General features: G+C 41.7%; 1 protein-coding gene across 2 annotated transcripts in view; it reads right to left on the reverse strand.

Moving 5' to 3' along the window:
* The window catches only part of PIH1D3 (PIH1 domain containing 3), an 80868-nt gene that overhangs the window by 7816 nt on the left and 58992 nt on the right, over positions 1-14060 (reverse strand). For both annotated transcript variants that reach the window (XM_027845577.1, XM_027845578.1), the window contains exon 6: positions 2178-2263. In XM_027845577.1, the coding sequence (XP_027701378.1) occupies positions 2178-2263 (86 nt within the window). The remainder of the gene's footprint in view (positions 1-2177; positions 2264-14060) is intronic.

A 14060-nucleotide genomic window follows, 5' to 3' on the forward strand; every position in this document is an offset into this window, starting at 1 on the left:
GTCTGAATGCAGATTGAAGCATACTTTTTCTTTACTTTCTTTATTTTTCTTGGGGGTTTTTTGGTCCGTTTTTTCTTTCACAGCATGACTTATATGGAAATGTGTTTTGCATGACTACACATGTATAACCTATGTCAAATTGCTTGCTTTCTCAATAAGAGGGGGGAAGGGAGGGAGGGAGAGGATTTGGAACCAAAATTTGAAGGGGAAAAGAATATTAAAATTATTTTTACATATAGTTGGGGAAAATGAAATAGTTAATTTTAAAAAAGGGTTTCTGTTCAGTCATCTAGGTCAAACATTTGAGTTAACATTTTCTCTATTGAAACTACGTGAATATTAGCGATGATATCCAAATATCAAAATCAAAAAATGTACATAAAATTTAGGGAGTTGCAAGGTTCGGGTTTAGAGACCCAATTGTCATAGGTCAACCTTGCTATAGTCACATTTCACATGATATAGTTTTGATTTCATGTATTTAATAGATTAGGGAAGTGATTTGGTTTCCATATCTAGATGATATACATATGTGCATTTTCTAGACCCCCTAAAGGGACCTTAAACTTCAGACAAACTAGAAATGGCAGCTGAGTTTCAGCTGTGTATTTCAAAGGTTTGTCGAACTACAGGCAGCTCTCAATTATTTGCATTAATGAAGAGTAACAGTGGTGTGGCTCCCCAGCTTGCATCTACTCCACTTTGATCATTGGGTTTTTACTGATTATGGTCAAATACACAATAATGCACTTAAACACAAGCAGACACTGATGTCACCAACCTGAGGCTGCAATGGTTTGATTTGGGTTTCAAAGATCCCCAGATGAAAGCAATTAAGCAGAATAAGTATTCATATCAATGTCCATTTGGAAAGCAAGATTTGAGTTGTGGAGAATCTAAGTTCAGGTAATGGAGAACTGACCACACCAGGACACCAATGGGTGTGGCATGGTTGAGGAAATCTGATCCAAGTCTTTTTTAGCCTTTCTTCTCTTTCTTTCCATCTTCTTTTTAATTGATCTTTTGTTTTTATATTCTCTTCATTTTTAAATCTCTGCATCCCTTGCCACCCCTACCCAGTCAACTATACCTTATAACAAAGAATTAAAAAAGAGGAAAAAAAAGCAGTTCAGCAAAGCCAACTGACATATAGACCCCATCTGCCAGTATATGCACAGAGTCCCGCACTGGTGCAAAGAAAAGAGGGAGATGTATTTTCTCATTTCTTCTTGAAATCTAAGTTTGATCATTATAATTACACAGCCCTCATTTTCATTTTGTTGTTCTTTCTGTCTAGACTGTCATTGTCTTTGTATACACTGCTTTCCTAGTTCCTCTTCCTTAATTCTGCATCAGTTCATCTAAGTCTCCCCAAGCTTCCCTGAATTATTCACATTTGTCATTTCTGACAATATGGTAATATTCTATTACCTCCATGGACCACAATTCAGTTAGCCATTCCCCAATTGATGGGCATCTATTTTGTTTTTAGTTCTGTGAATCTTTTGGTGAGTATTGCAGAGATGAGGTTCCTAGGGGGTGTAAGGGTAGAATGCTGCATGTACTGGCAGATAAGGTTGATGGTGAGTTTTCCTAAATTGGTTTTTCTTTTTCTTTTTAAATACTTGTTACAACAGAAGGCTCAGTAGATAGGTGATGGGAGGACAGTACATTTGGAAATGAATGTGATGTAAAAACAAAAAAAAAAGTATGAAAAATGTGATTCTTAACATTTTTGTTTCAAGCAGTTGATGACAGAATTGGATTTTGCTGATGTTAATCCAATTTAACCATTAATATCTTATACATACAAATTTTAAAACTAGATTCTCCACCTGTGTTGTCCAGTAGAGAATTTGTAAGAATTCACATGCAAAGCTTAATAGCTTTGAAGCATCTTCACATTTGTCAATTAATCACATCATAAGCTAAAGATTTGACTGAGAAGTGGGGTTTAAAAAGGCATCTGAATTCTTTCAGATATGCTGACATTATGTAAAACAAATATCTGAGTAACTAAAATGTTCACTTTCCAGTGGGATGCCCAGGCATAATATAGGCATGGCCTCTCTTTAGGTGCCAAAGCAAAAGCACTCTATACATTTTAGATAAAAAGATATCAGTTATATATACCATATTGATGGTATACACTATTCCAGTTGCTATGTTTAACTTACTGCTTGGGAGTACGAAGATCGAGAACTTTTTCGTGGATATCCAGAGTGATGTCAGAAGACTTGGTTCCTGGCAATTTAATTTTAACCTGAAAGAGAAAATGAGCATGTTTCCTTAATTTGAGAGTTTTAGAGCTTTCCAGGTGAGGAACTTAGGTGGGTCTCTTCCCTTTAGGGATTGTGGGACTACTTATCTAGGATTGGGCTTAAGTTTAAGGGAGGAGGGAGACTGCAGAGAAACTAGATTAGTTGGTAAAACCAATTGCAATAATTTGGAATTAGGTGAAAAAAGCTACTAAAATGTCTATATCCTTTGATCCAAAGAGTCCATACTAGGTAGAACCCCAAGGAGTTCAAGAATAGAAAGAAAGTCCTCATATACATCAAAATATTTGTATCAGCACTTGTGGTAGCAAAGGACTAGAAATAAAGTAAGTACTCATTGATTTGTCGTTGTTCAATCATTTCAGTTGTGTTCAATTCTCTGCGACCCCATTTGGGTATTTCTTGGCAAAGATACTGGAGTAGTTGGCCATTTCCTTCTCCAGCTCATTTTACAGATGAGGAAACTGACTCAGGGCTGGGCACTCTATGCACTATGGCGCCACCTAGCTGCCTTGCTCACTGATTGGGGGATGGCTCTGGTCCATGAATGTGAAATGATAAATATGAAGACTACAGAATGAAGTAAGAAGAACCAGAAAAACAATATACACAATAATTACAACCATGTAAATGGAAGAGATGGCAACAATAATTGAAACTGAATCTGTGAAATTATAATGACCAAGTTTGGCCCCAAAGAAGAGATAGAAGACATCTGCCCCCTCTTTCCCTCCCTCCTTTGCAGAGGTAAAGGACTATGAGTATGGAATACTATAGATAATGTCAAAGTTTTTCAAAGTGTTGGTTAGTCTTGCTGAACATTTTTTTTCTTCTTTTTTCTTTCTGGTTCCAAGAGAAGGCTCTCTGGGAGGGGGAGGAGGAAAAAATGCATTTCAAAATGTAGGTAATATAAAAACAAAAGATATCATTAAAAATTTATTTCACACCAAAAATCCAACTGAAAAAATGACTGAAAACCAAGAACTTAGAGCTAACTAATTCTCTCCTCTGGTGTAACTACAATTAAAAAACTCTCCCATCTGAGGCAATTAAAGTTACAAGTTGAAAATGTGGTTTTAGGGTGGTTTTTTGGGGGGGGGAACAGGGAAGGTGGAGGAGGAAGCAAATTAACTCTGATGGGGCCACATTGTTATCTTACAAGGTAGTTCTTTCCTTAATAGAAAGTCTTAACAAAAACCACCTCTTGAAATATAATGAGGAAGGCTATTAGAGACTTACCCTTAATATATGGAAAGTAGAGACAGCTGCCAAATGAGCCCTATCTGATTGTACCCAGGATCTGACCAGGCCCATAACCGCAAATAGCTTAATAGGATTGACCAACCAATTTAAGGGATTAAAGTTACTCTCTCTGCATTAAGATGCAAACTGAATAACTTCTTTTAATGGGAGGCTGGGTGAACCAAGGAGAACAGGCTGAAATATCAAGCGGGAAATTTCCAAGCTTTTTATCTCAACTTTCTGAATAGTTAATCCACAAAAGGAAGAATATACTAAGTCAGAGTACAGTATCTGACCCTGAGTCTGCATTAGCCCTGGGACCTTGTGCTTGCCACAGGCCTAAAGCAGGAAGCCCTTCAGATACCGCTAACTGTGGCTCTTCTCCATAGCCAAAGGGAAAGGGGCCAAGTGAAATTGTGGAGGTGAGAGAAGCCATAGAGCTGGGTCACCAGTTGCAGGACTGAAGCTGACCGGAAATGATCCCAGTCAGACAAAGGAGGAAAGGAGACAGCCAAGATCCAGGTATAAAGCCAGACAGAGTCAATATGTTGAGAGAATCACAAAGTAAATGGGGACAAATACATGATCCGGGCTGATAAGGGTCAGACAGCTCAGGGAGTCAACCTGGAAAGGACAAGGGCCCAAAGCTAGCTTGGGCACATAGCCTAGAAGTGCTAAATCTCATCATCCTAGAAGTTCTGGAGCAACAAGGAATTCTAGCACCAGAAATGTCTATAGAGATTGTTTGATCCACACCTCTCATTTTACAGAATAAAAAAACCCAAAAAACCAAACCTGAGGCTCAGAGAATTTCAGCACCTTGTTCAAGGTCACAAATACTAGCTCATGGTCAAGTGAGGACTAGAATCCAGTTCTCCCGATGCTCAAGCCAGTTCTCTTTCCACCATATTATGCTCCTCTATTTTTATACTTTGTTATCATAATCGATCAGTGTGGGTACTTGGCCAGTAGAGATCAAAGCCCTTCCCTGATGTCTCATCCTAGACAAATCTTGCCTAGCTCTTTCTCTGAATCCTCTATAGAACATCTGCCCAATGCACCAGACACCTTCTTCTGGGTCTTTTCATATTTTGGGGTTACCAGTGAATCTCTTCAAATGTGAGAAAGAATCATAAAATGGACAAGACCCAGAGGTTGTGGCAGTAGATACAGTGGTTTAGGGCAGTTTTTATGTTTAAAAGCAAGTTTTTAATGGAGTTGATTTCTACCAGATCAAATGAGAAACTTACCAATTTTTTTTTCATCTCTTAATAACATAAAAGAAGTCATCTAGGGAAGGGGACAAGGCTTTATATAGCACCCACTATGGGTCAGGCACTGTGCTAAGTGCTTTACATGTTATCTCATTTGATTCTCACAACCTTGTGAGGCAGGTGCTATTATGCAGCAGGCAAATGCCCCAATACCGGTGAGTTAACATGCTCAGGATGATGATGACAACAACAATGATTACTACTGCTGCTGCTACAACGATGACAATGACTACTACTACTACTACTACTACTACTACTACTACTACTACTACTACTACTAGGATTTATAGAGTACTTTAAAGTTTGCAAAACACTTTCTAAATATTATCACATTTGATCCTCACAACAACCCTGTGAGGTAGGTGCTATTATTATCCCCATTTTGTATATGAAGAAACTGAGGCAAACAGAGGTTAAGCGAATTGCCCAGGGTCACAAGTGTCTGAAGTCATATTTGAACTCAGGTCTTCCTGACTCCAGGCCCAGAGCACTATCCACTGTGCCACCCAGCTGACTGAAATAGGGATCAGCAAAGGCAATATCACCTGATAAAGTATAAAACTGGGACCATCTACAAGCAAAAACATTTTCTCCTAATCACTCCTTTGTCTACATGTATACAAATGGAACCCTAAAATTTGGAACAGGCCCAAGAACTGATTCCTAGGAAAGAAGAAAAAAGGGAATAGAGGTTTATGGCCGCTAGGTGGCGCCACAGTGCAGAGAACATTGGTCAGGAAGACCTGAGTTCAAATTCTACCTCAGATAATTACTAGCTGTGTCAGACTGGGCAAGTCACGAACCCCTGTCTACCTCAGTTTCCTCATCATCTGTAAAATGAGGGCAATAATAGCAGCTACTTCCCAAAGATGTTGTGAGGATCAAATGAGATAATATTTATAAAGCTCTTAGCACAGTGCCTGGAACATAGTAGGAGCTTAACAAATGCTTGCTTCCTTCCTTTAATTAAATAATAAAAATGAATTTCTTTCATCTCTTTTTTTAAATAGTTTTTTAAGTGATTGCAATAGTATGGTAAAAGAAGTGAACAAATGTTAACTCTGACATGAAAATAGGTAAGTAGCTCATCCATTAAGCAGTTAAGCCAGACAGTTTTAGTTATCTAAGGTGAGCTTCCACTAATATTCTCCTCTGATGCTTTGTTGTAATGTGACGGGGACCCTGGCTTCTCAAAGTCTATGCCAGCAGCACACAATATCTAGTAGGTCCTATTTTTGTTGTTGCTGTTCAGCTGTTTCCAGTTGTGTCCTATTCTCTGTGACCCCATTTGGGGTTTTCTTGGCAGAAATACTGGAGTGGTATGCGATTTCCTTCCTCAGCAAATTTTACAGACAAGGAAACTGAGGCAAACAGGGTGAGGTGACTTGCCCAGGGTCTCACAGCTAGGAAGTATCTGAGGCCTGATATGAACTCAGGTCTTCCTGACTTCATGCCCAGTGCTTTATCCACTGCAGCATCACCTACCTGCCTTAGTGGCTCCTATACTAAAGTGGAAAGGCTTCAAGCTGGCATTAGGCAATAAATGATATGTTTGTTGGACCAAGGGCTACCCTCACTAAGTGTGTCGGAGGTTCAGCACTTAGCAATGGCTTGTTTTTTTCTCTCTCATGGCAATACCCAAAGACCATCTGCTACAGCAAAGAGGGCTACATCACGCACCTGCATACACCCACCATGTACCTATCTGCACTAAGGAAATCACAAATCCTGACACATTCTTTAAAGCACCAAGAGCTCCACTGCTCCTGTCAGTGGTTTACGGTTGGATCCCATACAACTTGATGTTAATAAATAACAGACATGGGCTCCTCACTTGACCTCAAAGCACAGATTATAAACTAGGCCTTGCTTGACAGATATTCAAGTAGTGGCTCTGGAGTCAGAGGACTTGGCTTCTAACCTCTGACACTTAGGACCTTGGAAAATCATTTAACTTCTCAGACTCAGTTTCCTCCGCTGTAAAACGAGGGGCTTGAACAAGCTGACCCCTGAGGTCCCTTCCAGTTCTAGACCTAGGTGTGACCTGGGGCAAATCACTCCCCCCCACCTCAGTTTCCTCCTCTGTAAAATAAGAGGGCTGGACCAGAAGGCTTCTGAGGGCCCTGCGTGTTCTAGGTACGTGATACTATGAGCTTTGCAGGCACAGCAGAGCATTTAAGCACCAGTAACCATCTACCAATTTAGAATGGTACATGCCTAAGCTGGGACATGCAAACCCAGACCTCCTGCCTCTTGCCTCAATAAGCCCATCTCCGACATGGACCTTGTCTCTCCCAAGTGTCAAGCCACAAAAAATCATTTCCTCCTGGCACCAGCCAGGGTTCTAGCATGAACATCAGCACTCACTAGAGAAAGATTCCTTGCAGTGAGTCTGAAATAGACCTCACCCAGGTCAGGATGAGGTTTCTCAAATGATTACCTGGCAAATATGCAAACAGCACAGATTTTGTCCCAAACTGGGCCTAGCTTGTTGACAGTGGGTCACCAGGTGGCCTTGCTTAAAGTGGTAGTGTTAGACAGAGGTGCCCAAGGATGCCTCACTTCTCCCCTAGACTGATTATTATTTTTCCCTTAGAGTTTTAGAAGCAACTTGGAATAAAAGAATCCCATCTCGATGAAAGAAAGGAAGCATAGGGGAGTGAGTAGTGGAGCATTCAATCTTTTTATGAATTTTTGTATCAAAGGAGCCAATCTTCAATTTTCGTTAGTTGCTCCTTTACACTGTCTTATCTAGTCCAAGTCAAATCTCTGTACCGACTTTCCCACCTGCTTATTGGCCATTTCCAAATGAATGCCCCAGAACAGCACTTGTTATTTTGCCCCCCAAATTCACCCCTCCTTACAAAGGTCCCTATTGTCATGGAAGGCATTGCTAGGCTTCAAGTCTCTCAGGTTCACTACCTTGGCATTAGCCTCTAGGCCTCAGTTTCTCTTGCCCTGCACATCGAATCAGATACCAGACCTGGCCACCTCTACAATATCTCTTGGATCTCACTCTCTCCTTCTGTTTCTGTTTGCACAACCGCCACTTCGTTCAGGCTCTCATCATCTCTTTCTTAGGCCACCGCAATGGCCTCCAAATTGTTCTCCCTGCTTCAAATCCATCCTCTACACAGCTGCCAAAGTGATTTTCCTCATGCACAGATCTGACCACGTTACTCACCTATAGTTCCATATTGCCTCTAGGATAAGATATAAATCTTCTGGCTTTTAAAGCCCTTCAGAATCTAGCTCCAACCTATCTGTCTAGCCTTGCTTTGCTGTTGACTCCTGTCCAACTCTCTGTGACCCCATTTGGGCTTTTCTTGGCAGAAATACTGGACTGGTTTGCCATTTCTGTCTGAAGCTCATTTGACAGGTGAGAAACTGAGGCAAAGAGGGAGAAGTGACCTGCCCAGGGTCACACAGCTAGTCAGTGTCTGAGGCCAGATTTGAACTCAGGAAGATGAATCTTCCTGACTCCAAACCCAGTGCTCTGTACACTATGGCGCCTCCTTGCCGCCCTAGTTATACATTACTCCTCTTCTACACTATAAGGCAGCCAAACTGGCCTTGTCTCTGGTTCTCACATGATACTCCTTTGCCCTGGCCAGGTCCCACTCTTGGAATGTTATCCCTTCTCATCTCTGCCTCATAAAATCCCTCTCTTCCTTCTAGACACAACTCAAACACTGCCTTCTACATGAACCCTTTCCTGACACCAACTTCCCTAAATACCCTAGATTAATTTTGTATTTATTCTCTGTATATTTCTCATGTTTATATTCATTTCTGTACTTGTCTCCCCAGAGAGAATGTAAGCTCTGTAAGCATAGGGATTGTTGCATTTTTGTCTCTGTATCCCCAGCACCCAGTACGGTAGTGCCTGACACCTACTAGGTACTTTGTAAATGCTTGTTGATCAACTGAACATGGTGGATAGTAGTGGGACAAAAAAGATTAATCAATGAATTACAATTTTCTGGCTCCTATGGTAACAGAAAATCACTGACTATAATATAAAAAAAATTCAATACCTACCTAAGTTCCTAAAAGTTTGCTACCATTTATTAATGGTCCTCTTCTCTTTTTCCCCCATAAGAAATGCCATGCTGAATCAGACCAATGTGCCATCCAGCTCAGTTGGTTACATGGCAAGGACCTCACCAATAAGCACGTAAGAGGTGAAAAGAATTCACTTGCCCTAACTCAGCTAGGACTACCACCTGGGAAATTTCTGTTGCGATATGCAAACCAGAGAATCTCTTAACTGCCCTTTGGTATGCCAGCGAAACAGCAACATAAAGTATGAACTCCTTTGAAAGCAGCTGCAGATTTTTCTAGTGGGCCTAGAGAATTAGTTGTAGGGAACATAAAAAAAAAATGTAAATGACTATCGGAGCAATAAAATAGGTAATTTCTACCTGGGGCTTAGCCATCTTCCAAACTGGCCAATCCCCAAGTGCCCTAGTCCATATTCTAAAGAGAATTATAATTTTCATCTGTAAATAACAAGTTTACAAAAGTTGTACTGGAATGGGCATGCCACTCAACTCTGGAATCATGCTGCTCCTTAATTCAGCATAGGGGTAATATTCAGCTTGTGCCCCCATCAAATACATTTTCTACCCACTGACTCAGTTGTTGTTGTTTGTCCTTCATTCTCAAAGAGGACCATGACATCAGTAAGGTGATGCCATGACTTGCAAGTGAATTGGATTAGGAATCATAAATCAAATAACAATGTATTTAATCAGAATTGGAATTTCATTGTTCATTCATGTCCAATTCTCTGTGACCTTATTTAGGGTTTTCTCGGCCAAGGTAATGGAGTCATTTCCTTCTCCAGCTCATTTGACAGATGGGGAAACTGAAGCAAACAGGATAAAGTGACTTGCCCAGGGTCACCCAGTTAGTAAGTGTCTGAGGCCAGATTTGAACTCAGGAAAAGGAGTCTTCCTGACTCTAGCCCCAGTGCTCTATCCACTGTGTCACCTAGCTGAATCAGATAGTAAAGTAAATAACAGAGGAAAATCAAGCAAAGAGATCATTCTCAGTCCCCCATATTTAAATTAGGTACAATTTCCATTAGATTTGTGTGCTTCTAGGAAAGGGAACACAGCCCCAAAGCTCCAGTGAAGCACAGTTTTCGGTACGAAGCCTTTCCCTACTCTACCCAACTGCTGGTGCCAGCCTTTAAACCTCCTGTATTTATTTTGCACAGACTTGTATGTACTCCTGTATGTACATACCCTACCCGAGAATATAAGCTCCTTGAGGGTAAGGATTGTTTTGCTTTTGTCTTTAAAGCCCCAGAGCCTAGCATAGAGCCTGTCACATAGCAGGCATGAAATACCAGCTTGTTGATTGACTGATCAGTCCCTGGAAAAGTCCCTCTCCAAGGTGGGGAAGGTTTTTAGCCTCCGTGCCATCTACCTTGTGTCCAGACTGACAAATGCCTTTGGCCTAAGCCTGCACGGCTTCACCTCCCACAGCTGCTTAGCTTGGTCAGTAGACTCTGCTGTTTCTCAGCTCCACCCTGTACCCTCTCCTGAGCTCAACTCCCCTGCTATAACCATCAGCTTCTGCAGCTTCTCCAGGAACATCCATTGTTCTTGTGGATTCTTAACTGCCATCCACCGAGGCTCAGCTGCCTTTTGCCTCACTACTGCCCCTGCTGCTGCTGTCCTTGCCCCTGTTGCTGCCCCTGCCCCTGCTGCTGCTCCTGACCCTGCTGCCCCTGCTTCAGCCTCAGAGGCCTGTGCCCACTGTTTAGGGTGACATTGCCCAGACCCAAGCCTCAGACTGATCAGCATGTGTTCCCTCTTTTCCCCATTTCCCCCTCCCCATTAAACTGTGAGCTCCTAGGGAGCAGGGCCTGCTTTCCTTTTCTATGTGTATTGGCAGTTGCTTAGCATGGGGCTTTGCACACAGTAATCCCTTCATTCATTCCTTCATTAAATAGATCCTCAGCTTCTTTGTTAAACATCACTCTTCTCTTACTGACTTCTCCAGTACATAGTCCTGAGTGAGGCAGGTAAATTCCTTTTACCTCTTCTCTGCCTCAGACAAAAGGTAGAGCATTCCTGCCCTCCTACAAGGTCTGGACTTCCCGTTGGGTTTGTCAGAAATTGGGGATAAACACAAATGCCTTTTCATTTGTCCTTTCAAATTCCATCAGGCCCCCTGGGTAACCAGTGCCTTGCCATGCAAATGTCCTTGCAGCTCTGAGAAGCCTCCAAAAAGCCTAGAAAACAATGGAGGAGAAAAGTGGAGGTGGCAGCCCCTGGGGTCTGTCATTTCTGCTACCAGGACAAAGGTCCAAGTTGCCCTTCCACTATGATAAGTTACAAAACACTTTTATGTTATCCTTGATCTCATTCGATCCTCCTAATAGCTCTATGAAGTATGTAAGGCAGTTATTGCCATTTCACAGATGAGGAAATGGAATTAAGGACTAGTAAGCTAGTAAGAACCAGAACTTGAGCCAAAGTCCAGAGTGACTGTTGTATAAATGGGAGTTGTTATTCCTATATGTTGTTGTTGTGACTGCTCTATGCTGTGCTCACAGTTCAGAGTTCAGAAGGGAACCTCTCAGAGGGGCTCTTGCCTTCCTCTCTGGAAGTACCTCCAGGCACTCTCATTCCAGGCTTCCACGTATCTCTTGTTTGTACAGCGTAACAGGCACAGCTGGTTCCGGTGGATAGCTTTGGAAAGAGAAAACTGGGAACCTCAGGGAAACACAGCAGTGTTGCTATAATGATAAATATTTATAACATCAATTAGCTAATTCACTCAACCAGAAATAGAGAAATCACATAATGACAAAGTAAAGAAAAAACCTTTTAAATACCAAAAAGTATAGTTCTTAGCTTGCCTGTGAGAACTCTGCTTTCGTGCTCTCCCAGACTATTCTTAGCTATTGTGAGCCGTCTGTTTTACTGTTAAAATAACAGATTAATCACAGAATCCAAATCACAGAATCTCAAAAGTGGAAGTAACCTCAGAGGCCATTTAATCCAAGTCATGCTCCAGAAAGAATGGCTCCACACAACAACTGGCTGACAAATGGCCGCCTAACCTTTGCCTGAAGCTGGCCAGTGAAGTACCGCCTCCCTAAAAAAATAGCCTATGGGGCAGCTAAGTGGCACACTGGATAGAGCACAGGCCCTGGAATCAGGAGGACATGAGTTCAAATCCAGCCTCAGATACTTGACGCTTACTAGCTGTGTGACCCTGGGTAAGTCACTTAATCCCATTGCCTAGCCAAAAAACAAAACAAAACAAGACAAAACCAGCCTATCCCATTTGGGGAGAGCTCTAGTGCTCAGGTCTAAATGTGCCCCTTTGCAGCTTTTATTCCTTGCTCCTCATTCTGCTCTCTGGAGCCAAAGGGAAACAAGCCCAATCCCTTTTCCACAAGAGCGTTCTCCAAATACTTCTGGGATTTGAGTTATTCGTCCTTCGTTTCCCATAGAATCTAGAGCTGGGAGAGACCTTAGAAGCTATTGAGTTTCACTCCGTCATTTTACAGATGAGGAAACTGAAACTCAGTGAGGTTACGTGATTTAGCCAGACTAGTAAGTATCTGAAGCAATATTTTAAAACCCAGGTCTCACCAACTCCAAGGCCAATGTCCTACATACTATACCACACTGCTTCTTGTACACAGTTATCATGGACCCCTGGAGCCTTCTACTCTCTAGGTTAAATATCTCCAGTTCCTTCAGTAAATCCTGCTCATATGGCATAGACTTAGGACACTTCATGTTTTGTTTGCTCACCTCTGAATGATCCAGAACTTAGTTGGTATCCTTCCTAAAACACGGTGCCCAAAACTAAACAAATACTCCAACTATGGTCGGATCAAAGCAGAACACAGAAGAATTACTGTTTTCTTATTGCTGAAAGCTATGCCTCTCTTAATATAGCTAAGCTTACAATCCATTACATTGCCAAGGTCTTTTCAAGACAAACTATCTATGCATGCTTCCTCAATCTTGTGATGTATGAAATTTATTGGTTTAAGCCAACTGCAGGACCATGCATTCAATTTCACCTGATTAGGTTTAGCCTCATGTTCCAGCCTTTCAAGATCTTGCTGCATCCTGACTATCATCTAGGGTGTTATCAACCCCTCCCAGCTCGATGTCACCTGCCCATTTGGTGAGCACACCATCTATGCCCTTAGCCAAGTCATTGATAAATGTGTTCAATGGCTAAAACTTAGGAAAGCTCTATGTATAGCATTTACCTGACCTAGCAAGTTAGTAATCGTGAAAAAAAGGAAATCGTTAGCCCAATGGACCCTCTTCGTGATCACTACCTCTTTCCTAGATGTTCACTAACCATCTCCTTAAATAATCCATTAGAGAAGTTTGCCAGGAATCAGAGTCAAGCTCATTGACCTATAGATTACAGACTCTATTATCTTCTCTATTTTGAAAAGCAAGACAAACTTCCGCAGTCCTGCAGGAATTCACCCATTCTCCAGAATCTCTCAGCTATGACCAACTGTGGCTCAGCAGTCACATCTGCTAGCTCTTTCAGCACCCAAGACATAGTTTATCTAGACCAGAGAAATCAAATTTCATCCAGGGCAACCAGATGTTCTCTTAACTAGCATTCTATTTCAGTTGTATGGGAGTTCCCCATCAGCCTGTTTTGTTCTGTTATCTCCAGTCCAAAGATCACTCTCCTTGGCAGAAGCAAAAGCAGAGTTAAACAGCTGGGCCTTCTCTCAGCAATCAGTCATCATCGTCCCATCCACTCTCAGCAGCAGGGGGTCCAGTCTTTTCTTTAATCTTCCTTGTTCCCTAATATAGCTTAAAAAAGCAAACAAAACTTTGTGTTCCTTAGCACTCCTTACCAGCTCATTCTGAGCTTTATCACTCTTGACCCAATTTTTAAAAATTTTCAGTTCCAAACTCTGTCCTTCCCTCCACCTGCTCTCCCACCCATAGGGAAGGCAAGAAATATAATACTCATTATACATATGAAGTCCTGACTCTGTCCTTAAAGGACTATATCAGCCTCAGGCACTTACTAGTCAGGTGACCTTGGGCAAGTCACTTCACAACTACCTGCCTCAGTTTCCCCACAAATATAAAATGGGGATAATAACAGCACCTATCTCACAAGACTGTTGTAAGAATCAAATGAAACAATATTTGTAAATCACTTGGCATAGTGCCTGGCACATCATAAGCATTCTATAAATGCTTATTTCTTTCCCTCCCCTTTAGAAGTTATCCTGTTACCTGTC

This window comes from Vombatus ursinus, unplaced genomic scaffold (assembly GCF_900497805.2).
Source record: "Vombatus ursinus unplaced genomic scaffold, bare-nosed wombat genome assembly UNPS02014982.1, whole genome shotgun sequence".
Lineage (NCBI taxonomy): Eukaryota > Metazoa > Chordata > Mammalia > Diprotodontia > Vombatidae > Vombatus > Vombatus ursinus.